This window comes from Oncorhynchus keta, chromosome 2, assembly GCF_023373465.1.
Source record: "Oncorhynchus keta strain PuntledgeMale-10-30-2019 chromosome 2, Oket_V2, whole genome shotgun sequence".
NCBI lineage: Eukaryota > Metazoa > Chordata > Actinopteri > Salmoniformes > Salmonidae > Oncorhynchus > Oncorhynchus keta.
This window is the reverse complement of record NC_068422.1, coordinates 14,719,247-14,743,237: the sequence shown is the minus strand read 5'-3', so window position 1 is coordinate 14,743,237 and position 23,991 is coordinate 14,719,247. Positions and strand designations below refer to the sequence as shown.

At 47.9% G+C, this 23,991-nt stretch overlaps 1 protein-coding gene across 4 annotated transcripts; it reads right to left on the bottom strand.

The window, feature by feature from the left end:
- Nucleotides 1–57: 57 nt before the first annotated feature.
- Nucleotides 58–23,569, bottom strand: LOC118360988 (histone acetyltransferase p300-like). 4 transcript variants are annotated; one of them, XR_008073194.1, is made up of 30 exons: nucleotides 23,047–23,569; nucleotides 20,468–21,057; nucleotides 19,277–19,435; nucleotides 18,795–19,110; nucleotides 18,512–18,625; nucleotides 17,922–18,155; nucleotides 17,434–17,539; nucleotides 17,145–17,270; nucleotides 15,992–16,109; nucleotides 15,628–15,715; nucleotides 15,134–15,211; nucleotides 14,805–14,887; nucleotides 14,302–14,583; nucleotides 13,527–14,003; nucleotides 12,826–13,246; nucleotides 12,524–12,642; nucleotides 12,157–12,396; nucleotides 11,272–11,360; nucleotides 10,626–10,736; nucleotides 8,871–8,927; nucleotides 8,670–8,747; nucleotides 8,512–8,579; nucleotides 8,236–8,386; nucleotides 7,429–7,575; nucleotides 7,028–7,307; nucleotides 6,618–6,785; nucleotides 6,273–6,434; nucleotides 5,782–6,063; nucleotides 2,080–5,288; nucleotides 58–1,250 (listed from the first exon to the last, which is right to left on the bottom strand). XR_008073194.1 is itself a non-coding variant. In XM_052472730.1 (29 exons), the coding sequence occupies exons 1-29, from the start codon at nucleotides 23,138–23,140 to the stop codon at nucleotides 2,169–2,171; spliced, it is 8,358 nt and encodes a 2,785-aa protein (XP_052328690.1). In that variant the 5' UTR covers nucleotides 23,141–23,569; the 3' UTR covers nucleotides 1,972–2,168. The 4 variants fall into 4 exon arrangements, 3 of the variants coding, with proteins under 3 accessions (XP_052328690.1, XP_052328700.1, XP_052328698.1); XM_052472730.1 differs by lacking the exon at nucleotides 58–1,250 and having other exon boundaries at nucleotides 1,972–5,288; XM_052472740.1 differs by lacking the exon at nucleotides 58–1,250 and having other exon boundaries at nucleotides 1,972–5,288; nucleotides 10,626–10,706.
- Nucleotides 23,570–23,991: the final 422 nt, after the last annotated feature.

Here is a 23,991-nt window from a genome sequence, read left to right as displayed (position 1 = left end):
TGTATGATAGGCTAAATCATGTTGCTGAATCATGTTACTGTAGCTTGTGTAAATAGACATTACAGGTATTTTTCCAATGGTACAAACATACTTTATTGTACAATTAAATTATTTGCAAAAAAAAAAATACAAATCAGACCACCAAAATAACTTAAATTTGAAACTAAAGAAATGGAGCAACAGTTCTTTTCTGCTTCCTTTTAGCACAAGCACCAAAATATGTAGAGAAGTGGTCAAAGATTCCATTTGAACACTAAACAAATATTAAATAGTCTTATTTCCAGTCTCTTTAGGAAGAAACACAAACTAAACAAAAGTTCAGTTGCCATGGTTTCTACAGTGATTCAGTATGTATACATTTATATGCATGTACATCTCTTCAAAATGGCATGATATACTCAAACCCGCAGTATCAATGATCGCAGTGTCATTTTGCATCACATCTTTAATACAAAAAAAGTTTAATCTAATTCCTGTAGCTTCAAGTTTCATATATATATATATAAAAGAAATTAAATAATATATCTATATAAAAGACTGTCTTTTTATATAAAATAAGTCTCAAGATATTGCCACTTTTTTCCCCTCCCCCCAAATCCCAACCTATAGAGAAAAATAAGTGAACTTGTGAAATCTTTAATGACCAATTCATTGTCTGACCCCACTAATAAGCCTTCTCCCCGGTATTGTGTTGCGCATGTGAATGTGTTGGTGATCACAGCAAACAAGATGTGATTTGTTAGAATAACCCGTTTGTCAAAAATACAAAGGCGCATTGGTGCTCCTATGACCTACACCCCATACTGTACCTTACAGAAACCTCAATACTTTCAATTTGGGAGGAGCCAGAGTTGCTAGGAAATCAAATCAAAAGGAGAACATCTATAATAGAGTCTCTCTGCTCATCCTAGGTTAAAGTCTGTACACCAACTTTATGCTGTTCATTTTATTACAAAAACAGCATTTCATTAAAGTCCAGTTCTTTGTACAGTAATATTAGATTACACCCAATGGTGCAGGGCAAAAGACAACAAGGGGGATGTGACTAGGAGAGGTGGGAAAGGGCAGCATCGTTGACAAAATAACTTGTTTTTTAAAGAGGTGAGTTTATAGCTAGAAAACCCCGCTACACATTCCCCATATCCCCGTTCCTCTGCGTTTCATTTCATGAGGGTATGCATGTACACAGCCATCAATCTATCCGAATCAGCTGGCAACAGGCAACATCCTCAGTAAGTCCATCCATCATTCTGTCGTAAGTGTGGGGGTCAGAGGGGAGTGCACATTCATGGGAGAGAAAAAAAATAAAAGTTGAGACAGGGAAAGATGTGCTCACGTAGAAGATCTGGGCGTCAAAACTGGAAGCTTCTGACCTGAGACAGTCAGTCCAAGAGCCAGTGTTCAACACCCTCCCCACAACACTAAGTTTAACTTGGATTACAAAACCAGAAAAAAAAATAATAAAAAATTTAAAAAAATAAAACTCACCTTTCTCAATCCTCTCGGTTTTTGGACAGTCCTTTTCAAAAATATATTCTGTAAAATGTAGCAGTCGCAAAGTACATTTACCAAAAAAAAAAAAAAAAAAAAAAAAAAAAAGACGTATTTCCCCCCCCCCCCCCAAAAAAGGCAGGAAGATATGTTGTGATGTTTGTAGATACAGCAAAAATATTGATCATTATAATATATTTATAAAAAAAAAATACTTCTGCAAAACAGATACAATCATGACTGGTTTTATGAAGGAAAACAGAACGATAAAAAGGTCCATTGTATTGGCTCACTAATTTTCCACCACATTTAAAATCTTAAAAATACGTGTAAAAAAAAAAAAAAAGGAAAAAAATTCAGTCCCCAAAAATATTACTTGTGTCATATACTAAGGAAGAACTCGCACATCCAGAAACTCCTTACACACAATTGGCAAAAATGTTATATATATAAAAAACATAAAACAGCAATAACTTACCATTCGTTTAATTTATTCATTTATTGACTTGTAGATTTAAAATGTTGCATCTCCCATAGGAAGTTAAGTTCTTTTCATTTATACATCAGAAAAATATTAAATAAAAATACCTTTTAAAACTGCCATCCCCCTTCCATTCAATCCCAGCAAGACCCATGAAGGCAGTTCTTCAGACCACTGAGACCGATGTAGTAGTAGGTTACATAATGTCTAAACTGTTGTGGTTAATGTTCGTCCCCAGGTCCTGGTTGTTATTACCCAACATGTCCGATTGCCCTGGGCCATGCAAACCCCCCATCCCACTTATCTGGGACATCATAGCACTTGGGTCCGAACCAAATGTACCCGGGTCCCCAGAGTTAGTCTGTTGTTGTTGTGACAATTGTTGTGGGGTTTGAGAGGCCACCATGCCAGGGTGGTGCTGGGAGAGGTGACCTGGGTGTGGGGAGCCTGTCTGGGTCTGGGGGGAGATGCGGTGAGGGGAGGGCTGGGGTTGCATGCGTGGCGAGGGGCTGGAGTGGGGTGGCTGGGACTGTGGCCGAGGGGAAGGCTGAGGAGAACGCACCTGGTTACTGAGAGATTGACCGCCCAGAGCCTGGCCCTGGAGGTGGGGGTGTGGGGACTGGGCCATCTGCTGCTGGGGGCTCATAGGACTGCCGTGCTGGGCAGGCGAGCCCCCTCCTAGGTGCTGCTGCTGGAGGAGTCTCTGGTGGAGGGCCTGCTGGAGAATGGCATGGGAGGACTGGGGCTGGGGGGGACCACCTTGGCCTTGTTGGGGACCCTGCTGCCCCTGTTGGAGCTGCCCAGGCCCCGCACCCCCACCATCCTGTTGCTGCATCTGCTGCATCTGCATCTGGTGCTGCAGCCTCTGTTGCAGGGCTGTGGCTACCTGCTGGGACATGGTTCCAGGGTAGCCCTGCCCTTGCTGGCCCTGCCCGGGACCCGGTTGGGGTCCCTGCCCTCCCCCCTGCTGCGACCCTCCTCCCCCAGACTGGGTCTGGCCAGGTTGACCAGGCTGGCCCTGCTGCATGAAGCCCTGCTGGCCCTGACCCTGCTGTTGGGGGGGCTGCTGGAACTGACCATTGTTACTCATCTGTTGTTGTTGCTGCTGCTGCTGCTGCTGTTGCTGCTGCTGCTGCTGCTGTTGCTGCTGCTGTTGCTGCTGCTGCTGCTGTTGCTGCTGCTGCAGGTGCCTTCGCATCAGAATCTCTCTGAACTGGGGAGTCATGTTGGACATTGGGGTGCCTTGGCCTGGCATACCGCCTTGTTGTTGCTGCGGTTGTTGCACTGCCATTTGCTGCTGTTGCTGCAAACTCCCAGGCAAGAGGGGGCGCTGCTGCTGTTGCTGCTGTTGCTGCTGCTGCTGCTGTTGCTGCTGCTGCTGTTGTTGTTGCAGCTGCAGTTGCTGCTGCTGCAACTGCTGTAGCTGAGCCATAGTGGGTATATTTCCTCCTCCCTGGCCCATGTTCATACCTGCCTGGGCCGCTCCAGGATTTACGTTGACCTGCTGACCATCCATAACAACCTGGTTACCACCAGGCCCAACTCCTACCCCACCAGGGGCCCCCTGGAACCGCACACCTCCAGGCCCCCCTCCGGGGCCTCCTCCCGGTGCCCCAGGCACCCCTGGACCTCCCTGGTATCTGGCGGCTCGCTGCTTGATGAAAGCAGCCATGAGGAGGGGGTTGGAGCGGAGGATGTTGAGGACCTGTTGCTGCTGGCCGGGGGAGCTGGGAGAGCGGAGGGTACGCAGGAGGTCCTGTAGAGCTGCCTGGGGGAGGTTCCCTGTCCCCACCATTGCCGCCGCCGCCCCAGCCACGCCACCTTGAACTCCCATCAACCCCATTAACCCCCCTTGCCCTGCCTGCTGTTGTTGCTGGGGCTGACCTTGCTGTTGTTGCTGCTGCTGTTGTTGTTGCTGGGCAAGCTGCCGCTGCTGCTGTTGCTGGGCAAGCTGCTGCTGTTGCTGCAGTGTCAGGTGACCCATCTGTCCCATCATGCCTTGCCTCTGCTGGGGAGTCATCCCACCAGGGCCTCCCCACTGCTGTTGGTTGGGGTTCTGAAGTCGGGCCTGTTGCTGGAGCTGAACCTGAGGGGGGATCTGGGACTGCTGCTGCATGCCTCCTGGCCCCACCACCATCCCCTGCTGCTCCATCAGGGTCCTCCCTGCCAGACCCTGGGGCCCTACCAAGCCTGCTCCTGGGTGGGCCATGCTCTGCATTTGGGTCTGGGGGTTCTGGTGGTGAGGGGGGATCATGCCTCCACCCTGGGCTGCCTGCTGCCTCTGGAGGATCTGGGCCTGGGCCATCTGACGCTGGGTCTCTGCCACACGCTGAATCTTCAACGCTATCTCCACTGCTGCCGGAGGAGGCCCCTGCTGCCCCTGGGGCATGGAACCCTGGCTAGGGTTGGTCTGCTGCTGTGGAGGGGTGGCTGGGCCCAGACCAGGTTTACCCAGGGACTGGTGGAGGGGCGAGGCTCCTGGAGGTCTGGGGGTGTAGGGGGGCAGACCTCCTGGGTGCTGCATCTGCTGGACATTTGGAGACTGGCCCTGTTGCTGCTGTTGGAGCTGTTGTTGGACCATCTGTTGCTGCTGAGGAGAGTTAATCATTCCCCCTCCCCCCTGCTGCTGCAGCTGCATCTGCTGCTGGAACTGGTGCTGCATGTGGTGCTGCTGGGGCATGCTGCCCTGCTGCTGCCCTGGGGGGCCCTGGCCCATCCCCTGCTGGGGCATGTTCCCCTGGGTGGGGGTCTGAGGCGTGGGGGGCTGCGTGCCCACAGACATGGGGGTGCTGGGCCCTGTGGTGCCGTTGTTTCCCGGAGATGGTAGTCCACCGTTTCCCCCCGGTCCCGGAGGTGGCTGACCCACCCTCTGCATGCTGGCCATCCTCCTCCGCAGCATCTGGGCCTGCTGTAGCCGATGCTGGAGCTGCTGCTGCCTCAGCTTGTGCTTGATGTTCAGACAGAACGGTACGGGACACTTGTTCTCCTGGCAGTGCTTGGCATGGTAGCAGCAGAGAGCGATGAGCTGCTTGCAGATGGGGCAGCCGCCGTTGGTCTTGCGCTTGCAACCTTTGGTGTGCTGCACCACACGCTTCATCTTCTGGCAGGACGGCAGGCTGCAGTTGGCATTGCGACACTGGCAGGCGTGGACCAGAGACTGGATGCAGCGCTGGATGCTGAGGCGCCGCGAGTCCCCAGGGTTGGCAATGGACGAGGAGGCTGCGTTGTTGCTCTCGTCATCCAGGCCCAGACCCAGCTTCTCCATCTTGTGGATGTGGCCCTTAGTATTGTAGCAGGTGATGCACAGGTCATAGTCCTGGGACAGAGAGGGGAGAAAGCATGTTGGTTACTACTCCACACGTTATTCATCAATTTACAAGTTCAAAAATGTATGTAGCAACTAAGGATTCTAGTTTTAATGTCCTGTAGCCCTAGGCTACTTGATGTATTCTATATGAATGGCGTGAAACTCTCCACAGGTGCATCATCTCAACCACAGGCTTCACAATCATATGTGAAGTGCTGGTGCCATTTGCTCAATATTGGATGAGAAATAAAATGTTAAACCCTGAAAATGTACTCTCCCCTCTTTGATAATGGTAGTTGCTTTAAAAACAGTGCGTTTTTCCACAATTGCAATGTGTAAATGTGGTACAATGGACATATGCTTGTGCTTATCTCTCCAAATAATTAGCGTGCACATGGGAGAGGCAGTGACATTTAAAAAAAAAAAGAGGAAGGCATCGTCCCAGCTTTACCCATCCCCTCTTCTTTCCTCCTCCCCTTCTAACCCTCCACCAGCCACTCACCTCGCAGACGGTGCAGTGGTAGCGTGTCTCCACATGGCCCTTGCACTCATTGCAGGTGTAGACGAAGCGGTCCTGGCTCTGGTTGTGGAGCTCCACCAGCATGCACATGGAGCTCCACTTGGACCTGCGCAGCGAGCTGAACTCCAAGTGTTTGTCCCGGGCCAGGGTGAGGAAGGCGTCGCGCCCATCCATCAGGTCGCAGGCCATCAGGCCGTCGGGGTCCGTAATGGGGCCCAGCGTGTTAGACATGGGTGCTGCTATCAGACGGATCACAAAGAATACCTGGCAAGGAGAGAAGGGTTAACACAGAGAAGAGTGAGAAGATACGGTCTTAGTGGAAAGTAGTTTTGGGTTTGCGAAAGTGACTCGTTCAGCCGGTCCTAAAATCTGATTCTCACCAATTTACTCCAAGGGAGTCTGATTTACTACCTAATGTTTGTAACTTTTGTTCAGAAATATATTAAAAACATTCAATGGTCTCTTCCTCCTACCTCTTTGTGCTTCTCCATGCTGGCGTAGAGTTTCTGAGAGAGGTCATTGGACACGTTGGGCAAGCCTGGCTTCTTCTTATTGGCTCGGCTCATACTGCTCTTATTCTTAGAAGTCTTCTTGCTGTTCTTCTTCTTGGCGTTCTTGCTGTCGCCCTTTGTGGCCTGGAGGTGAATTACACACAGTAGTACCACTTTTTGATTTAGATCAAATGTAGAAATGCAGTTCATACAAGCATCAATTTAACATTTTGTATTTAAAAGTTCAAATTTAATCACATTGAAAGAGATCAAAAGACCCATAAGAACACAGCAATGTACCTTGTAGTAAATACCTATCCCACTTACATCTACGCTCTCGTTGGAAGTACTGTTTTCCTCTCTCTTCCTCTCCTCCTCCTCCTGCTCCAGCTCCTTGATGCTCTCCTCTAGCACGTTGGGCCAGAAGTCCCCCTCAAAGTACGGCAGCTCCTTGGCACTGGTCAGACGGTCCTCCGTGGCCTGCTTGAAGATGTCCTGAGAGAGGGAGAGATTAAACCTCCACTCATCCTGTTTTATATAATATAATAATAATATAATATATATGTAACAAATGCATAACACCAAAACATGAGCAGTGATAAAAATTGTGCTCCTTCTCAGAAGCCAATCCATGACTCTGTCCTTGTGCGCTCAACCCCTCCACTTGTGGATGGAGCCATTTAAAATTCGAACTCTGTCCCTGCATGGAACCCTCAAGCCTTCCTCAAGACTCTTACCTTGAAGTCGTGCACTATGCGCTCCGCCACAGCCTTGTCCAGCATCTTCCTATACCACTCCTGTAACCTCTTGGGCTTGGGGATCTTCTGGTCCATAGGGTGACAGTGGAAAATGTAGTCGTCCCCTTCACTAGGTGGGCACGCCCAGATGTGACCCGTCGTGTACCCCAGCTTCTTGACATACTCCAGGTAGCCAATGAGAATCTCATGGTAGACACCAGTCCTCAAAGAACGAGGCTGGAAGAAGTGAACACTGTCCAGGTACGAGATGTACACTCGTCTGGGGTAGACAAGTAGGCAGAGAGAGAAAGATTAAAGATGAGGTCAAGTCCTTTGATGCATGTACATATAACTGCTCCCAACTGAGTTAAGATAAAATGGACCCTTAACAGAACCATTACCTCTGATTGGGAGGAGGGCAGTCCGAGCCATACTCCTGTACATGCATGCCGAAGAAGCAGACGTCAGCGCCATCGATGTCCTCAAAGGCAAACAGGGCTTTCGTTCTATATGGGAACGACTCACACATCTCCCCAGTGTCCACAAACCTGGAGACACGACAAGAGTGAGACAACTGATGCATGCATCCCAACAGGGTTAGGTAGGTTACTTTCTAAATGTAATCCGTTAGTAACTAGTTACGGTCATCAGTAACAACCTGATTACTTCATTACTTTTAGATTACTGTCCCCTTAAGATGCATTAGAAGGGGAAAATGATTGCGACTTGTGATCAGACTCTCTCAGGTGGAACAAACTTAAAATGTACGCCTTCAATGTTGAATTGAATTTCATTGAGAAAACAGGAAGATGTCAATGCATTTGTTCTCAAACATCCTTTCTGAATTCAAAAGTGTCTAATATAACTGCAATATTGTTGCTTTTAACTGATTAGTTAACTTTTTGGTAATCAGATTACATGTGAGCAGTTACTACCCAACCCTGCATACCAATATCTTCAGAACTTCACCATTCAGAGTTACTGTTTCTCCAACTAACAATTCTGTGGGGGAAAACTCTTTTCTCTCAGAATTTGAGTTATCCAATCCTCTCAGATGTACAAAAGTGCCTAGGGGGTAGTGGCTATGGGTTGATTTTGGCTTCAGCAAATTACTACATTAACCTCACCTGTTCCACCACTTCCGTTATCCCTTTCTCTTGTTCCATTTCTTCAGGGTAACCCCCCCCCCCATGGTGCCTGTCCCTTACCTGGACTTCATGCCTGGTTTGACCTCCACCACCTTGTCAGAGACGTGGACGACTCGGATGGTGACGTCACCCGACTCAGGGTGGCTCTGACGTTTCAGGAAGTCATTCACCCTCGTCTCCAAATAACAGCCCAGCTTAGTGTGGGGCAACCCTAGAGGGAGGGAGATGAGCTTAGTTTAGTTACAAGTAAGCTAGGTAGAGAGGGATGAACTACATCAAAATGGACACGGGTAAGTGATATTTCAATGATTTTTTGATAAAGACATTGGTACTTACTTTTGGCGGCATACTTGTTCTCTCTACGCGTCTTATTCAACTTCTTTAAGCAGCCATCACAATTAAAACTGGTAGGAGAAAGAGTTCATTAGAGAAACCAGACTCTTAAACACAAACTGCCTCATCTGTCCTAGGTTACAGGGCACACACAGACTTACCCTAACGGCCAGATCGTGTCGTTGTGCAGGACACAGATCTGGTGCATCTTACGTCCACAGTCCATACATTCCACAAGCCTGCAAAGAGGAACCAAATCAATCACTGCGACTACTTACAACTGCACAACTACATTGCGTTCACAATGCAATCACAACATGAATGCAATTACTCAAGATATTTACTTCTAATGGTGAACTTACAATTCAGGGTCCAATGTGTCATTCTTCTTCTTCTCAAACTGATCTTTACCGATGGAACTGAAGTGAGAAAGAAGAAATGCCACCCCCAGTCAACGTCCGCAACCAGGCCACACCCAGTCAAAAGCCTCATGGTTTTTTTTAAAAATGAAAATGGAAAAAGTTAAGATGGATGAACCACAGCCTAGGTGGTTCCCAACCTTCTTTGAAAGATTATTGATTAACAGTTCATGAGGAAATCAGTCAATTGAAATAAATTCATTAGGTCCTAATCTATTGATTTCACATGACTGGGAATACAGATATGCATCTGTTGGTGAAAGATACCTTAATTATTTATTTTTTTAAATCACAAAAAAAGGGCCTCAGAATCTCATGGTATTTTTGCGCATTCAAATTCCCAATCGATAAAATGCAAGTGTGTTCGTTATCCGTAGATTACGCCTGCCCATACCATAACCCCACCATCAGCAAACTGCTGCTGGCAAATTCTCTGAAACGATGTTGGAGGCAGCTTATAGTACAGATATTAACATTCTAGAGTGGCCTTCTTGTCTCCAGCAAAGTGCACCTGTGTAATAATTATGCTGTTTAATCAGCTTCTTGATATGCCACACCTGTCAGGTGGATGGATTATATTGACAAAGGAGAAACTCTCATTAACAGGGATGTAAACACATTTGTGCACAATGAGAGATGTGTATATGGAACATCTTTTATTTCTATTTTTTGTTTAACTATTGCCACAGCTCCTTACTCATGATAAAAAATATATATAAAAAAAATAAGGTATTTAGTTTTGAACGTTTGAGCTAGAGGCAAGTGTTTTTCTGCATTGTAAAGGTAAACCAGGAACACAAAAGCCATGCTTGTGTGCATGTGTAACTTCGCTGTAAAGTGCCTGGGCTAAATGGTTCTCACTGGCAAAGTCAAACGAGTTTCCTCGTGATGAGTGCCCCTCAAATGATACAAATGTAACAGCCTGAGCACACCAGACTGGAAACAACAATACAGATGTAACAAAGTGCTATTCAATGTATGTATCTGAGAGCCACTGGTGCTCCCAAGTCTAAATTCCATGTGAAGTCAACAGGTCACGTTTACAAATGAGTGCAATTATTATTATTTTTATTAATTAAGAAAGGGTTCACGGCACAAATGAGCACTCCTCAAGGAACACCACTGTGCCAAAGCACACCGGATGAAAACCACTGGTCTAACCTTTACAGGAATTCCCAACCCTCTCCCTCGGCCCCCGTCCCCCAACCGTTAAATAAATACATCAAATTCTAAAATCACCACAAGGTGGGAGCATTTGATTCTCTGGCTGTGCCCTCGTCAAACATTTCACATAGAAAGTATAAGACTCATGAAACCTGCCAGATATCCTGGCCAGATTTTTAAATACGCCGTGTTTTCATCCCAATCGTGATTTGCTAAAAAGAGATGCTGCAAAACAGATGTAGGGCTATAGAGGAAGACCCATCTGAGAGGTGACAAACACTAACAGCAGCAGTACAGATGTACAATAAAACCAATCACCTACTGCAGAAGACAGAATACCACAGTAAACATAGAAATGGAAGGGAGACATTCACAAAATATTACCAATAACAGCAAATGGAGGTACTTTAAGCAGATATGAGGGAGAAGCTTGGCATATGAGGAGTCAAATAATAAAAGCCTAAATATAAAATCAAATTTACGTTAAAACTAAAAGAAAGTTGAGGGAAGGCTAGAGGGTAACGTTCTACTCACGTCGGAGGCTGGGAGGGGTCGTCTCCTAGGGACACGTTGTCCCCCTGGATTTCGTTGAAGCACTTCTCACAGAAGTGGTACCTGTCAGCAAGAAGCCCAAATTTTGGTGAACTACACCGTTCCCCAACAGCACAGCCAATCACAGAGAAGGCACGGGGAGGCAGCCACCAATCAGGGCAAGGCATGGCAGGACAGGGCGGGAGCAAGCACGCAGGAGGAGCGCAGAGTGGGCGGGGCAGGGGTCGTCGTCAGAACAGCCAATCATGATTCAGGATTGAAGGGGAGGGAGGGGTTTGGAGGTGCATGATTGGATCAGACAAAAGCAAGCCAATGCAGATGTCACAGGCATTGACGACAGGGGGAGAGGACCGAAAGGGTTGGATGGTGAGGAGAGGGAGGACAAGACAACAGAGCAGAAGGCCGAGGCAAAGCACAGATTAGCATTTGGACATGAGAAGATGAGCAAAACCACCACAGCAGCGACAGAATCAACTGGAGGGGGAAGGAGGGGAAACATGGGACAATGCAGACACTGAACAGATATGAAAATGAAGTGGCAAACCATTTATTTCCATAGAAACACAATTCAACATAGAAAAGTTATTCTATTGATCACCGTGTGTGTCACTCAGATTCCTCCCCATACCTGTTCTGGTAGCTGAAGTAGGCAGCGTCCCGGGGTATAGTGCACAGCTGCTTCCCATAGCAGCACAACGTCTGGGGAGAAAACTCCAACTGAGGGAGGAGAAGAAAGGAAGACAGGAAAGAGAAAGATAGACGATAAATGAACACTTAAACCCAAACTACATTTTCAAAATAGTTTGGCCCTTCAATACCAGGAGGAATATCATATTTGTACAGAGCTTTTCAGTACAGGTAAAAAAAAAATAAAAAAAAATAAAGTGCTACCCATTTTACAAATGTAAGTAGTAACAAAAAGACTGGAGCAAGGAGAATGAAAAGAGATGGCTAATTACAAATCTGCTTTTTGTTACACATTGCCAGGAGTTTTACCAGACCATGCGACCAGGGAAACATGATCATGAGCACCATTAGACCCAAGAGGACAGACTATATACAGCCTCTGCCCAAAGCAATAGGAAAATGTGTTGGCGTCATCATGGGTCAGAGGAATGGGTCAGTCCTGGCTCACATGGACCTTTGGGCTCACATGGACCTTTGGGCTCACTGTCAAAGTACAAGACAAGAGCTGTATGGGGCTGAGCCCCGACCGCCACTCCTTGTTTTCAAGAACGGAGACGCTTAAGTCATCCCTTTCGACCACTTTGCTTAGCCCATTCAAGAGCAAAGTCAGAAATAGCTGCAAGGTTATGCTCAAAATTAGAAAAAGTGTTGAACGTTAATATGGCGGTGTCTTATGCCAAAGCTGAAATTAGCCAAGCCTCCATGCACAGAATGGGATGTGAAACTAACGACGTAATAGCCACATCTAGCCTGACACTGTACGTCACACACCCTAGTAACCAACCACAAACACATAACCCCCCCCCGCATCACACTCCCATTTCACCTTCCGGCCACAGCAGTAGCCCAGGTTGACCATGACGGGGTCTATCTCAGCCTCGAACACCTCGGCCAGCTTGGAGCAGTACTTGTAGACGCGGGACGTCTTGCGGTTGTATAGCCAGGCATTGTTTAACATGACCCAGATGTCGTCCACATACTGCCAGGGTTCCTGGTACTGACCCGTGTCAAGCTTCCGCTTTATAGTGGACAGGTCCATGGGAGTCTTCACTATGTCAAAGTAGTCCTGGGGAGGGAGAGTTTAGGTTCCTTTATTATTCCACAGATGGGAAATTAGTTTGGCTAGCTTCACATGTAAAAAGCATATTTTTGGTGGAGCATTAACTGAAACCGTGAGAATATGCAGTACATACAGGTATGCCCAGTAGGTGAGGGTCGACAGGCTGTCTGAAGGGCAGAGACTCTGGGTCCTGTCTGTATAGAGATTCCAGGGTGGGTATGAGGGCCTGGCGCAGCTCCTCTGGCTTAAAGACTGAGGGAGGTAGAAGGAGAAGAGGTGAAAAGAGTAGAGGGGGAAGGAGAGGGGTAGAGAGACAGGTTAGGGTTCAAGTCGGATTCAGAAACGGATAACGGCATACATTTTTAGAAGCAGGAACATACTGTGTGGTTATAGAAACAATTCAGTACATATGCCATCACAAAACACAGTCCTTACTCTTCCTCTTGTTCTGGGCACCAGACGGTGTACCAGGGGAATCGGATCCCTTCTCTTCCTCTTTTGGCTCCTTCTTCACCTCCGGCTTCCGGTCTTCAGTCTTCACCCTGTCTTCACTCTTTACCCCCACCAATGATGACGTTTCCATGGGAAGACCTTTGCCCCCACACTCCTCTTTCTTCACCCCCTCCATTTTGATGGGTTTGTTCTCCATCTTGACGTTGGATAACTTCCCCCCCTTGGAGCAGCCTTCCTCCCCTTCGTCCTCCTCATCCTGCTGCTGCTTGACCTCAGTCTTGGGGTCCACGGAGGCCGAGGCATCTGAATGGGAGGCCTGCTGGGAGGCTGTGTCCACACTACTGACCGACGCTGGGGTCAGAGCCTGACTGTCCTGGGGCTGGAAGCCCCCCTTCTGGGACATCTGGGGGGGGTTAGAAAATAATTGATATCACAAGAGAATGCAACAACCCCTATGGGAGTTAGTGAAGGTGAGGAAATTGACAGGCAACCGAGTGCAGTAAGGTGGGTGAGAGGAAGTTCTAAAACAAGTCATTAGTACATTGGCTGTTAACTCTTCCATTTTGCAGCTGTATGTCAATGTTGTGATTACTTTTGTAAAACTGGTACTGAATCAATGTACTATTCATACCACATGTTGGAGATATAGCTGTACTTTTCTACATATATTAAGTCAATCTCACCGGAGTGCGAGGCGTGCGAGGGAGCTGGCCTCCATGTGAGTTGGGGGTTGTGGAGGGGTGACCAGGGTGCGATGGGGTGGTGGACCCCGCCCCCATCCCCTGCTGCATGGGCTTGTTGGAGCCTGGCCCCTGGCTGCCGGGCCCTAGCTGCTGCTGAGGGCCTGGGGGGGCCAGCTGAGACGGGTTGGGGGTGTGGGGCTGGGGGGTCTGTGAGCCCGCTAGCCTGGGTGGCGTTTGGTGGGGTGTGGGGGTAAGACTGCGGGCGGGGGAGGGCGAGCTCTGGCGCATGGCCGTGAGGTGTGGGATGGAGTTGGGCTGCTGGGGGTTGTTGGACAGGGGCAGGTTGGACAAGGGGCCTCCACCCACACTCTGGGGACCCATGGGCCCCACCGAGGGGACGCCACTACCACCACCGACCGAGCCAGGCCCGGCTAGAGGGCTGTTGACGGGGAGAGGGGAAGGAATGGGTATCTGAGTCTGTAAGGAGAGATGAGGTATTTAGCATGAACAGTTGATACATTATTCAGACGTTAACATACATTATGTATGACGGGGGCATCCCTCCAGTGAACCTACATGAGGAAACACTAGTGTAGGAAGGAGGGTTTCACTTGTGCATGTACAGATGTGTGGGAATGTCTTAGCGATTGTGTTTAGTTGGTTTGGTGATATGGTTCACAATTAAAACCAACAGCAGAACCCAATCTGTTCTTCCAATTCCTGCATCTACATAATTGAGGGCAGCGACAGACCATATAGTTCCACTTTTGCCCACCTCTCTCACCTGTACCATGCCTCCCTGGTTGCCTCCCTGGTTCATACTAGGCTGTGCCATGCCTGCCTGGTTGCCTTGCTGGTTCATACTAGGCTGTGCCATGCCTGCCTGGTTGCCTTGCTGGTTCACACTAGGCTGTGCCATGCCTGCCTGGTTGCCTTGCTGGTTCATGCCAGGCTGACTAGTGCCGAGGCCTGGACCGGAGCCTGGGAATTGTCCTTGAGGCAGGTACTGGTTCTGGCCCACGTTGGGCTGGCTCATCCTGGGGTTCCCCATGCCCATCTAAAAAGGGGATACAGACGTTGGTTTAGAACAGAGCTCAGTCCATTCAGACACTGATACTAGGGACTACTCCATGTGTTTAATCAATGTATAAGTCATGTGCTATGCTCTTACGTCAAAATAAGATCAATTGAACACAAACGTTTGTATTTGGGTATAATTCACCCTTTTCAAAACAACGCCCATTAAGTGCATATATATATTTTTTAAAGAGTACTGACCTGGTTGATGGGTGTGAGGGGTAGAGGAGGGGTCAACCTCTGACCCATAGACTGCATCCCCATTTGGTTGAACTGGTTCATACCTGAAGAAAACAAGCATGAGGATGAACACAAAGAAAACGTATTTAGGTGCTTATGCATCTAAACATGCTGCATAACGATGGACATAGTAACCAGGATGGCTCAAGGCACACTAACAAAGTTACGGAATAAAATTGTCAACATGAGCCAAATGTAGTAACCTCTCAAGTGAAACGATAAGGTATAACACCACTAAAAACAGCCCAATAATGTCTGTTTGGCAACCCCTCCTGTCCCCATGGACTCACCTGCAGGGTTCTGCATCCTATTAACCATCTGGTTGGGTCCACTGGGCCGCACCAGAGAGTGGTCAGGGAGGGGACCATCTGTAGGGGTGAAGAGGTGAAAAAATGGATTGCCACTGTTGCACTCTAAAGAGTGTGTGTACTGTCTGAGAATCTGAATGCAGTATGCACATCCATTTGTGATATTACATGTGTATCGTATCCACTCATTGAGAGGCAGTGAGGGCATGCCAGCTGGCCCAGGGCCCTAAACCCTGCAGGGGGGCCATGCCAGCCGGCCCTAAACCCTGCAGGGGGGGGCAGGCCAGCCGGCCCTAAACCCTGTAGGGGGCATGCCAGCTGGCACAGGGCCCTAAACCCTGTAGGGGGCATGCCAGCTGGCACAGGGCCCTAAACCCTGTAGGGGGCATGCCAGCTGGCACAGGGCCCTAAACCCTGTAGGGGGCATGCCAGCTGGCACAGGGCCCTAAACCCTGTAGGGGTGGCCACCAACATACCCTGCTTTTGGAGCCGCGTCCGCCTCTTCTCCTCCAACTCCTTCTGGATCTTATAGATCTTCTCAGCCAACAGGTGGTAGTACTCCGCCTGGGAGGAGAGACATACAAGGAGAAATGATAGCGTGAAGGAGACAGCGAGATGAATGAAGGTTAGGATGATAGAAGAGGGGTAATGATGAGAAAGGGGAACAGCGTAAGGGAAAGAGGGGGAAATTAGTTAACACACTAGGAACAGAAAAATACACTAAATGAGAGAAATTCTGAAGTGTATTTGTATTCCAAAGACATTTGTATTGTCTAAGGGTTGCCCCCCTCTCAACAGGAACTCAGTTAAAGTCTTCACTCAGTCAGTGTAACAGCTTACCCTGCTGTTGGCAGACTCGTACATGTCCCCCTCCACCTTCCTAGCATACGCCACTAGGTTCTCCATCCGCCTGTCCTTCAGAGCAGCAGGGTCTGGGGTCGGGAAGATGGCTTGTACCCTACACACACACACAGAGAGAGAGAGACAAGAGACTAAGGAAACTGGGGTGGGGGATATGAACGAGAGCAGGACGCAAATCACATTTCAGTGCAAAGAGAATGAGAATAGAGAATGATTTAAGAGGAACGCTAGGGGAGATGCAGCAGGGAAGAGTGTTGAGAATCGACAATCACACCTAGCTAGCTGTGTCTGAGCTGGGAGACAGTGGAGAGGTGCTTAGATGTGGTGAATGTGGTCAGTGTGTGCTGTCATAGCCATTCTGCGCTGTATGAAAACCCAGAGGATGTGAGTTTACTGTGAAAATGTCTGCGGCCTGTTCTGCAGTGTCTGGGCTGGTACATTTACCACAAATAGTTCCTATTCGTCTAGCAATTCAATGTTCCGTGTTCTTACAGGATACCCATCTATGACATGGCATTAGCTGCATTGAAACGGGGGCTAGTTTTTGGCTTGTATACAACTAATTGAACCAAATTCAAATGAAAGACACTGCTAAACCAAATTTAGCAGGATGTCTTCATTATCCACAAATTAGAGACCCTTTAGGCTCACACGCCCCACTATAGGCTCACACGCCCCACTATAGGCTCACACGCCCCACTATAGGCTCACACGCCCCACTATAGGCTCACACGCCCCACTATAGGCTCACACGCCCCACTATAGGCTCACACGCCCCACTATAGGCTCACACGCCCCACTATAGGCTCACACGCCCCACTATAGGCTCACACGCCCCACTTATTTTTATTTCACCTTTATTTAACCAGGTAGGCCAGGCGAGGACAAGTTCATTTACAACTGTGACCTGGCCAAGATAAAGCAAAGCAGTGTGACAAAAACCAGTTACAAACAAACGTACAGTCAATAACACAAAAGGAAAATCTATGTACAGTGTGTGCAAATGTAGAAGAGTAGTATGTTCTGGTATAGGCTCACACGCCCCACTACAGGCTGTAACTCTTTAGCCGTATAAAAGTGTTAAACCCTCATCCAGAGGCTCTTGTCCCTCCATTCCAGCTCAGTCACTTACAGTTTGTGCACCAAGTGGTTCCTCAGGTCCTGAGTGATGTCCTCATGCCAGCTCTTCCTCATGCCCGCTGCAGAGGGTGGGGTCGCCGTGGGCATGCATCCCATGTTACCCGCATCACTCATCAGACTAGAACAGAGAGAACAAAGTTAAATTCATCACTGTATTTTATCAAAAAAGCACAACTTGGAGCGTTTGATAGCACCTGCCTGGAGTGTCAGGTATGGTCAGTGGGGTTTGCACTTCAGGGACTATTCTATAAAGTATATTTGAAAGCAGGTCTGCTACTCACCCCTGGGAGTTCATGTTGAGGTGTAGCATGGTGTCCTGTAGCAGGCTGGCCTGCTGGTTCTGAGGTGAAACACCCACACCTCCATTCACTCCCATCGGGTTACCCCCTGACAGTGTAAGAAACATTAACACAGTCAATATTCAACATAACTTTTTTATTTTTATTCTCAGAGCTACCAACAAACACTACTTACAAGTCAATGATAGAAATAACTTCCCCCCTGTGTTTTATTTGCAAATGACTTGATAAAAAAGGCCAACTTGACAAATGTTGACAAACAAAATGTGCAGAGATAAACATATGCGTGCTGGAGTAATTCCCATTAAAGTGGGGGGCAGCAGTATAACCTTACCACTGTGGATATTGACTGGTTACATTCTTCAATCCCCAAGAGGGACATGCACACGGTTGCTGTGGTACATCAATTATTAAAACCAGTAAAAAAAAAAAAAAAAGATACATTAGACTGGACTAACTAAACAGCTTACCCATGGGATTGAGCGGCCTCATGCCCGGTTGGCTCTGCAGGCCCTGTGAGGGCAGAGAAGCCTGGTTGGGCTGGCTCTGCAGGCCCTGGTAAGTGAGGCCCAAGGCGGCGTAGGCCCTCTCGATGGAGCTGGGGTCGATCTGGCTGGGGGGGTTGAGGTTTGGGGTGCTGGGCTGGCCTCCGGGCACTGAGCCCAGGGAACTACCCAGACCTACACCAGCACCCCCTAGCAGAGCTGTAGAGACAGTAGAGGGGCAGATCCATTGGTGTTAATACTTCTGTCCTCTAGGACGCATGCTATGAACACCGAGGTCAGGAACACAAGGAACTGGTCTGTCGAAGTTTAAAATGTAGTCACTTACAACATATTTATACAGCAACAGATCCAGAAGTCCACGGCAGAGTTCAATCATAAGACAATATCTCATAGCATCTAGACCACTTGTATACAAACACACACTATTTTAAAGATGGCTCTTTAAAACCTAATAAGAATACTACAACCACATACTACTATTACAGGAGCCAGCTGTGTGTGTGTGTGTGTGTGTGTGTGTGGGGGAGTAGCGTTTGATGGGCAGAGACACTCACACTGCTGGTTCCTCTTGTCCCCGGCGTTCTTGAGTGGCAGGCAGACCGGACAGTCGTGCCGTGTACAGTTCTTCCAGTGAGAGATGATCTGTCTGGATGAAGCACAGTGAGCCACTGGGGAAGAGAGAGGGGGGTGGGGCAGAGAGCGGAAAATAAAAAGGGAGGGAGAAAAGGCTAATGTGATGAGTATGTCAGACAATGGTGAATATCATACACATCTCAGGTAAAGGTGTGACAGGGAACCATCTTGCAGGTCTTTCTCTTCAGTGTTTCATCAGCTCACCTTGGCAAGATTTGCCGGCCTGGCAGTGGGTCATGTGGTTGAGGACGTTCTTCATGGTGCGGCAGTGTGGCAGGTTGCACTGGCGCACCTCCCCGTTGGCTTGCTCCCGCCGCTGGCACTTGTGTGCGTGTAGCAGGAGCACTAGTTGCTGCTGGATAAGCTTGCGCTTCTCAGGGTCGGCCGTAGGGGGCGCCCCGGCTGCTGCGGCAGCTGCGGCTACAGACACGGCGGGCCCTAGGCCTCCCTGGGCGTTGGGGACCATCCCTGCAGTGCCTCCGGCTCCACCGCCCACACCTGCAGCCGACTGCTGGGAGGCCTGGGAATAGAGAGGGAAGGAAGAGAAAAGAGAATTGTGATAGTCAGTTAAGGGCTGGTCAGTGCAGTTGAATGGTACCCAAACGGTAGCATCACCTGCATAAGAAAGCTTTGTGACAGGTAAGTGAGAAGAAATACATAAGAGACTAGCTAGCCAACTTCCTAACCATGGCAGACATGCCCTGCATGGGCTGGCTCTTCTTGTCCATGCTGAACTGGGCCAGGCTGTTGGGCATGGAGCCTTTGTTCTGGAGTGGAGGGCCCAGCCCTGCCTGCTGCCCTCCATAGGGGCCTCCATAGGAGCCCGGGTTACCCATCATACCCATCTGAGGAGATTTTGGGGGAGAAGAAAAACAGTTTAATAAATTGACATTATTTCTAAAGCTTTTATATGCTGCTCCAAACAATGTGTATGAAAATGTACGTGTTCAAGTCATTTGTGTCGTTTCAGACAGTAGCCCTGTTAAATGAACACAACCCCAGGGATATTACCCACTTACAGTGAAGAGCATCTACGCTAAAAGAACCACCATCGCCTTTCAGAGAGATTATTAAATCATGCTGCTTTTTTACCACTAATCAACTTCCCTTCCATTTACACACCAATTAAATCAACCACTTCTAAAGAGAGACAATGTACTTAATTTCTAATCAATTAAGGACAGGTAGCGCTGGTGGGTTCAATTAACTCATTAATGATGGCTTAGAACAGGCAGACCAATTACTACTCCGCCATGCCACAGTTGCCCCACATTTCATGTTGACACGTTGCAATAAGACGACCACTGATGTGAAATATTAATCAAGGGCTTCCACGTGGCTCCCAATTTGTAGTAAAATATCACACCAGCAGTTACCACAAAGTGCTTATACAGACACCGAGCCTAAAACCCCAAAGAGCAAGCAGAAGAGGCAGCGCTGGTGTGTGTGCTCATGCATCTCCACCTCTCCAAGAACTTGAGGTTAAGTGAACGTTTTCATCAATTTGCATAAATTCCCTCCTCCCCGGCTTTCTCCCTCCATATCCCAGCCATGTTCTTTCCTGTGGTCTTTCCAGCTCCCCGACAGAGCCTTTAACCACCCCAAGCTTTTGATCGCTACAACTCCAATTTGTACGTTTTTAAACCATGATTAATACATCCTTAATAGGAGTACTGAAATGTGCTCTTTCAGCCTGCTCTCTATGCGTGTGAATAAACTGTTGGATAGTAACGTTGTGTAACGCTTGTAGCTTTCTTGGTCAGGGGGCCTTACGTGGGGGAAAAAAAGACACCAATCTCCCCTCCTTGGTAAAATAAAGAACAGGTCAATTAAAAAAAAAACATCTCTCTCCTGTGGTCTGAAGGGTCCATACATACCTTGTTCATTGCTCCAGGTTGCTGTACTCTGAGTCCAGCCTGTCCACCAGCCCCCTGCTGCTGTTGTTGCTGCTGCAGAGTCTCAGCCAGCAGGTTACTGTTCCCCCCAATCCCCTGGTTCAAGAAGCCCACCCTGGGGGATCCGTTCATCACCTGCCCACCCATCATGGATTGCTGCTGCTGTCCGTTGCCCTTCTGGGCCCCCATCATTCCCCGATTCATGCTGCCCACCATCCCCACCTGCTGCTGCATTATGCTGGCCTGTTGCTGAGGTGAGAGGTGTTGCTGCTGGCCCATGCCCTGGGGCCCAGGGGACACCTTCATGTTTCCCAGGTGGCCCATGCTGGCCCCGCCTGTGCTGCCCACTGCGCCCTGCTGGGTGGAGGCGTGTGGAGCGCCTGATCGAAGGAGCTCGGAGAGCTGCTTGTGCTTGGCCACCGCATCCTGGCCACCCCCTCCCCCTGGGCCAATCCCACCTCCCAGGCTGGTGTGCAGTTGGCTGAGGTCCCCGCCGTTGACCAGGCCCAACTCTGAGGAGTTGATAAGCTCGTCCGGGAGGTCATGCTCCAGGTCAAACAACGAGCCGAAATCTGTGCAGAGAGGGAGAGAAAGAGAGCATATGGAGAGATGAGGGAGAATGAGCAAGACGGGATTGTGAGTGAGAGAAGAGGGGATTGGAAGATAAGAGAAGGAGAGGTGTGCTAGGGCACATTGCTAGCATAACAAATGATTAACAAAACCAAATCCAGTGTACTACATTCAGACATGGTTGCATCAAATGAGGTGGCTAATTGGCATAGCCAGATACCTACATTTGTATAATGAGGAAAACCAAAGATTTGAAATGAAGGCAGATGCCCAAGCAGACACACAACCCCACCCCCACACACAGTGGCCGACCACAGATTGTCTGTGCCGGATCTCCAGCGTGATTTAGCTCGGCAGAGACAAGTTTACACACACGGGGCACACACCGGGCTCAACACTGCATTAACACCACACAGAGAGCCAGGTTAATAGAGACCCTCTGGACCATCACCAGGGTCACTGAACAGTAGGCAACAAACGAGAGAAACGAGGGCAACGTTGTGCAAAGCTGTGCCAGAGTATTGAACACAACCCAGGGATGAGTCTGCTCATTACAAAATGACAACTAGAGAATTTACAAATTACATATAGGCCTACATAATTTTTTTCTGGATATGTTGGACCGCCACAGCATTCTCTGAACAGTATGGGGGGTTCAAAAGTGCAGTATATTTTCTGTTATTAGGGTAACTTGGACCCCTTAAAGTATTTTGTGTCAAGTGGCTGACTTGAGCACGTATCAGATGGACAATGGGAGGCCGTAGCTCTGCAATGACAAAATGTACGAACAGTTTCAAGTCCCATTTCGAACATGCCTTCTCACATAACTACTAGCGAGCATCTGCAGGCCATTTTAACACATCCGAGTGGTAAATAATGTGGCCACGTTCTATGGCTTTTTGTCTTAACCGTGTAATTGTTCACCTTTTTGTATAAGGTTGCTGGCCTGGATCCTCCAGTCTCTCCCACACATCTTCAGAAAAACTAACAATGGCAATTTGAGCATAACAATCACTCGGTTAGCTAGGTAGCTACATGGATGGGCCTCCTGCAGTAGCTAACGTTATCTAACTATGAAATTAACGTTAGCCAGCAATCAAACGAAGCTAGCGTACTAAATTGGAAACATGTAACTTTTCCAGGTAACCAGGTGAAGGAAACTTCAACAATTAGTTTACTAACTAACGATTATATATATTACACACACACATATATAGTTAATGATAACTATGAAATACTCTGTTGGAAAATGTATATACACAGTGTTGAATTTTACTGTTCGTTGGTGCGTTTGAGTTAACGCGTTAGCATTGTATGGCGATGAGCTTTGTCATAACTCGCTTTGAAAGTTAGCTAGCGAGCTGACTAAATAGCTCACTAGTTAGCAAAGTAGCTAGCTACTTGGCTAGGCAAGTCAATTTACTGGTGAGCGAGTAGGACCATTTGTGTTTCATGGATTGCCACTTAGCTAGTTTGCTAATTTATTATAAAACGTATTTCCAACCATCATTTGCCACACCGATCAAGCGGTATGCTTCAGCACTAGCTAGCGCGTTGGCTACTTAAAAATAGTTAGCAAGCTAACGTTAGCTGTGTCGCCTAAAATGAAGTACTTGTCAACATCGGGGATCATTTAAAATGTTAACCGTGTTCCTGACATACCATTTATATTTCCCTGTATTTATTACCTAAATACCAACGACGAATATACGCTGTAGCCAACTACCCATGCAGCGAAGTAGCTATCAATCTAAGCCCCGCATTCATAACTAGCTACAGTAGTAGCCAGCGTTCATCGTAGTGCTGAAATTACTAGCCTATCGCTAGTCAAGTCCGACATACAGTCGCTAGCTAGAGCTAGTACGACAAAAACAGTGGGGCAATCTTACGGCCCCTTCCTATTTCGAATAAAAATCACATTTAAATGTTAAAATACCAAATAAAAACATAACACATAATACCCTAACAAACCAAATAAAAACAACATTTACCGTTTCCATCGCTGGCTGAGACAGACAGTGCCGGAGAGGATAGTTTAGGCCTCTTGGCTGAAGGCGGGCCAGAGTCCAGAACGTTCTCGGCCATATTTTTTCGAATTAAAAAGATATACGGTATCCACAACGGAAGACGTTTTCACGTCTTTTGAACCTTATTTTCCTTTTCGATTCCACAATTCTGACTTTTCCCCCTCCTTTTGGGGGACGAAGGGGGGGAAAGTCGCGTGTACAATATACTCCTTTCCTGGGCTCGCCTCTCGATTTCAGTTTCGGCGTATCAACCCCCTCCCTAGTCGAATTTTTTGTTCTTTATAAATTGCCAGCGGAGGAGGAGGGGGCTCGGTGTGAGAGAGAGGGAGACACACGTAGTGGCTCTCCTCTAAACTTATATAGCTTCATCTGATGCGAGAAAATTGTCCCAATATATATCTTCCATGATTACACCCGTCATTTATGCCACCCTTAGCATAAGATGAACATAAACGTCGGGCAGCAAACCCTTGTCGGCTGTGGCAAAGAGGTGATGCGAAAAAATCCAGCGCAGCTGCAATTTATTGGGGATAGAATAAATAGCTTGTTATCTCCAGGGTCTGGAAAATGCAATATTTGAAAAGTGTGTATTTCAATACATGTATCCTATATGTTGCAATGTAGTACAAATATGATACAATTTATCTGGTTAAATCAGAATTGCAACTGCATGCATGGTGGTAAATTATGGACATGGGAATTTGAATACATTAATGGGATGTCAATGGTTGCACCATGCAACAACTTATTTCATATAACCTAGTAGAACTACACTCTTGAATACTTCTTTATAATGCGGAGGTTTTTCAGTCACCTCTCTTCTTTCCTTCCTTTAGGGCCCCTGGCTCCTACCAGGCCACGTTCAGCAGCCCACTGAAACGTCCAGAATGTAAGTAAATGCAGAGCCAT

Excerpts from the sequence above, each read along its gene's own strand:
- LOC118360988 (XM_052472730.1), bottom strand. The coding sequence starts at position 23,140 with ATGGCCGAGAACGTTCTGGACTCTGGCCCGCCTTCAGCCAAGAGGCCT. Across the intron at positions 19,436-20,467 it reads AACCTGGAGCAATGAACAAG|ATGGGTATGATGGGTAACCC; the intron begins GTATGTATGGAC and ends AAATCTCCTCAG. Across the intron at positions 7,576-8,235 it reads AAACCAGGCATGAAGTCCAG|GTTTGTGGACACTGGGGAGA; the intron begins GTAAGGGACAGG and ends TCGTGTCTCCAG.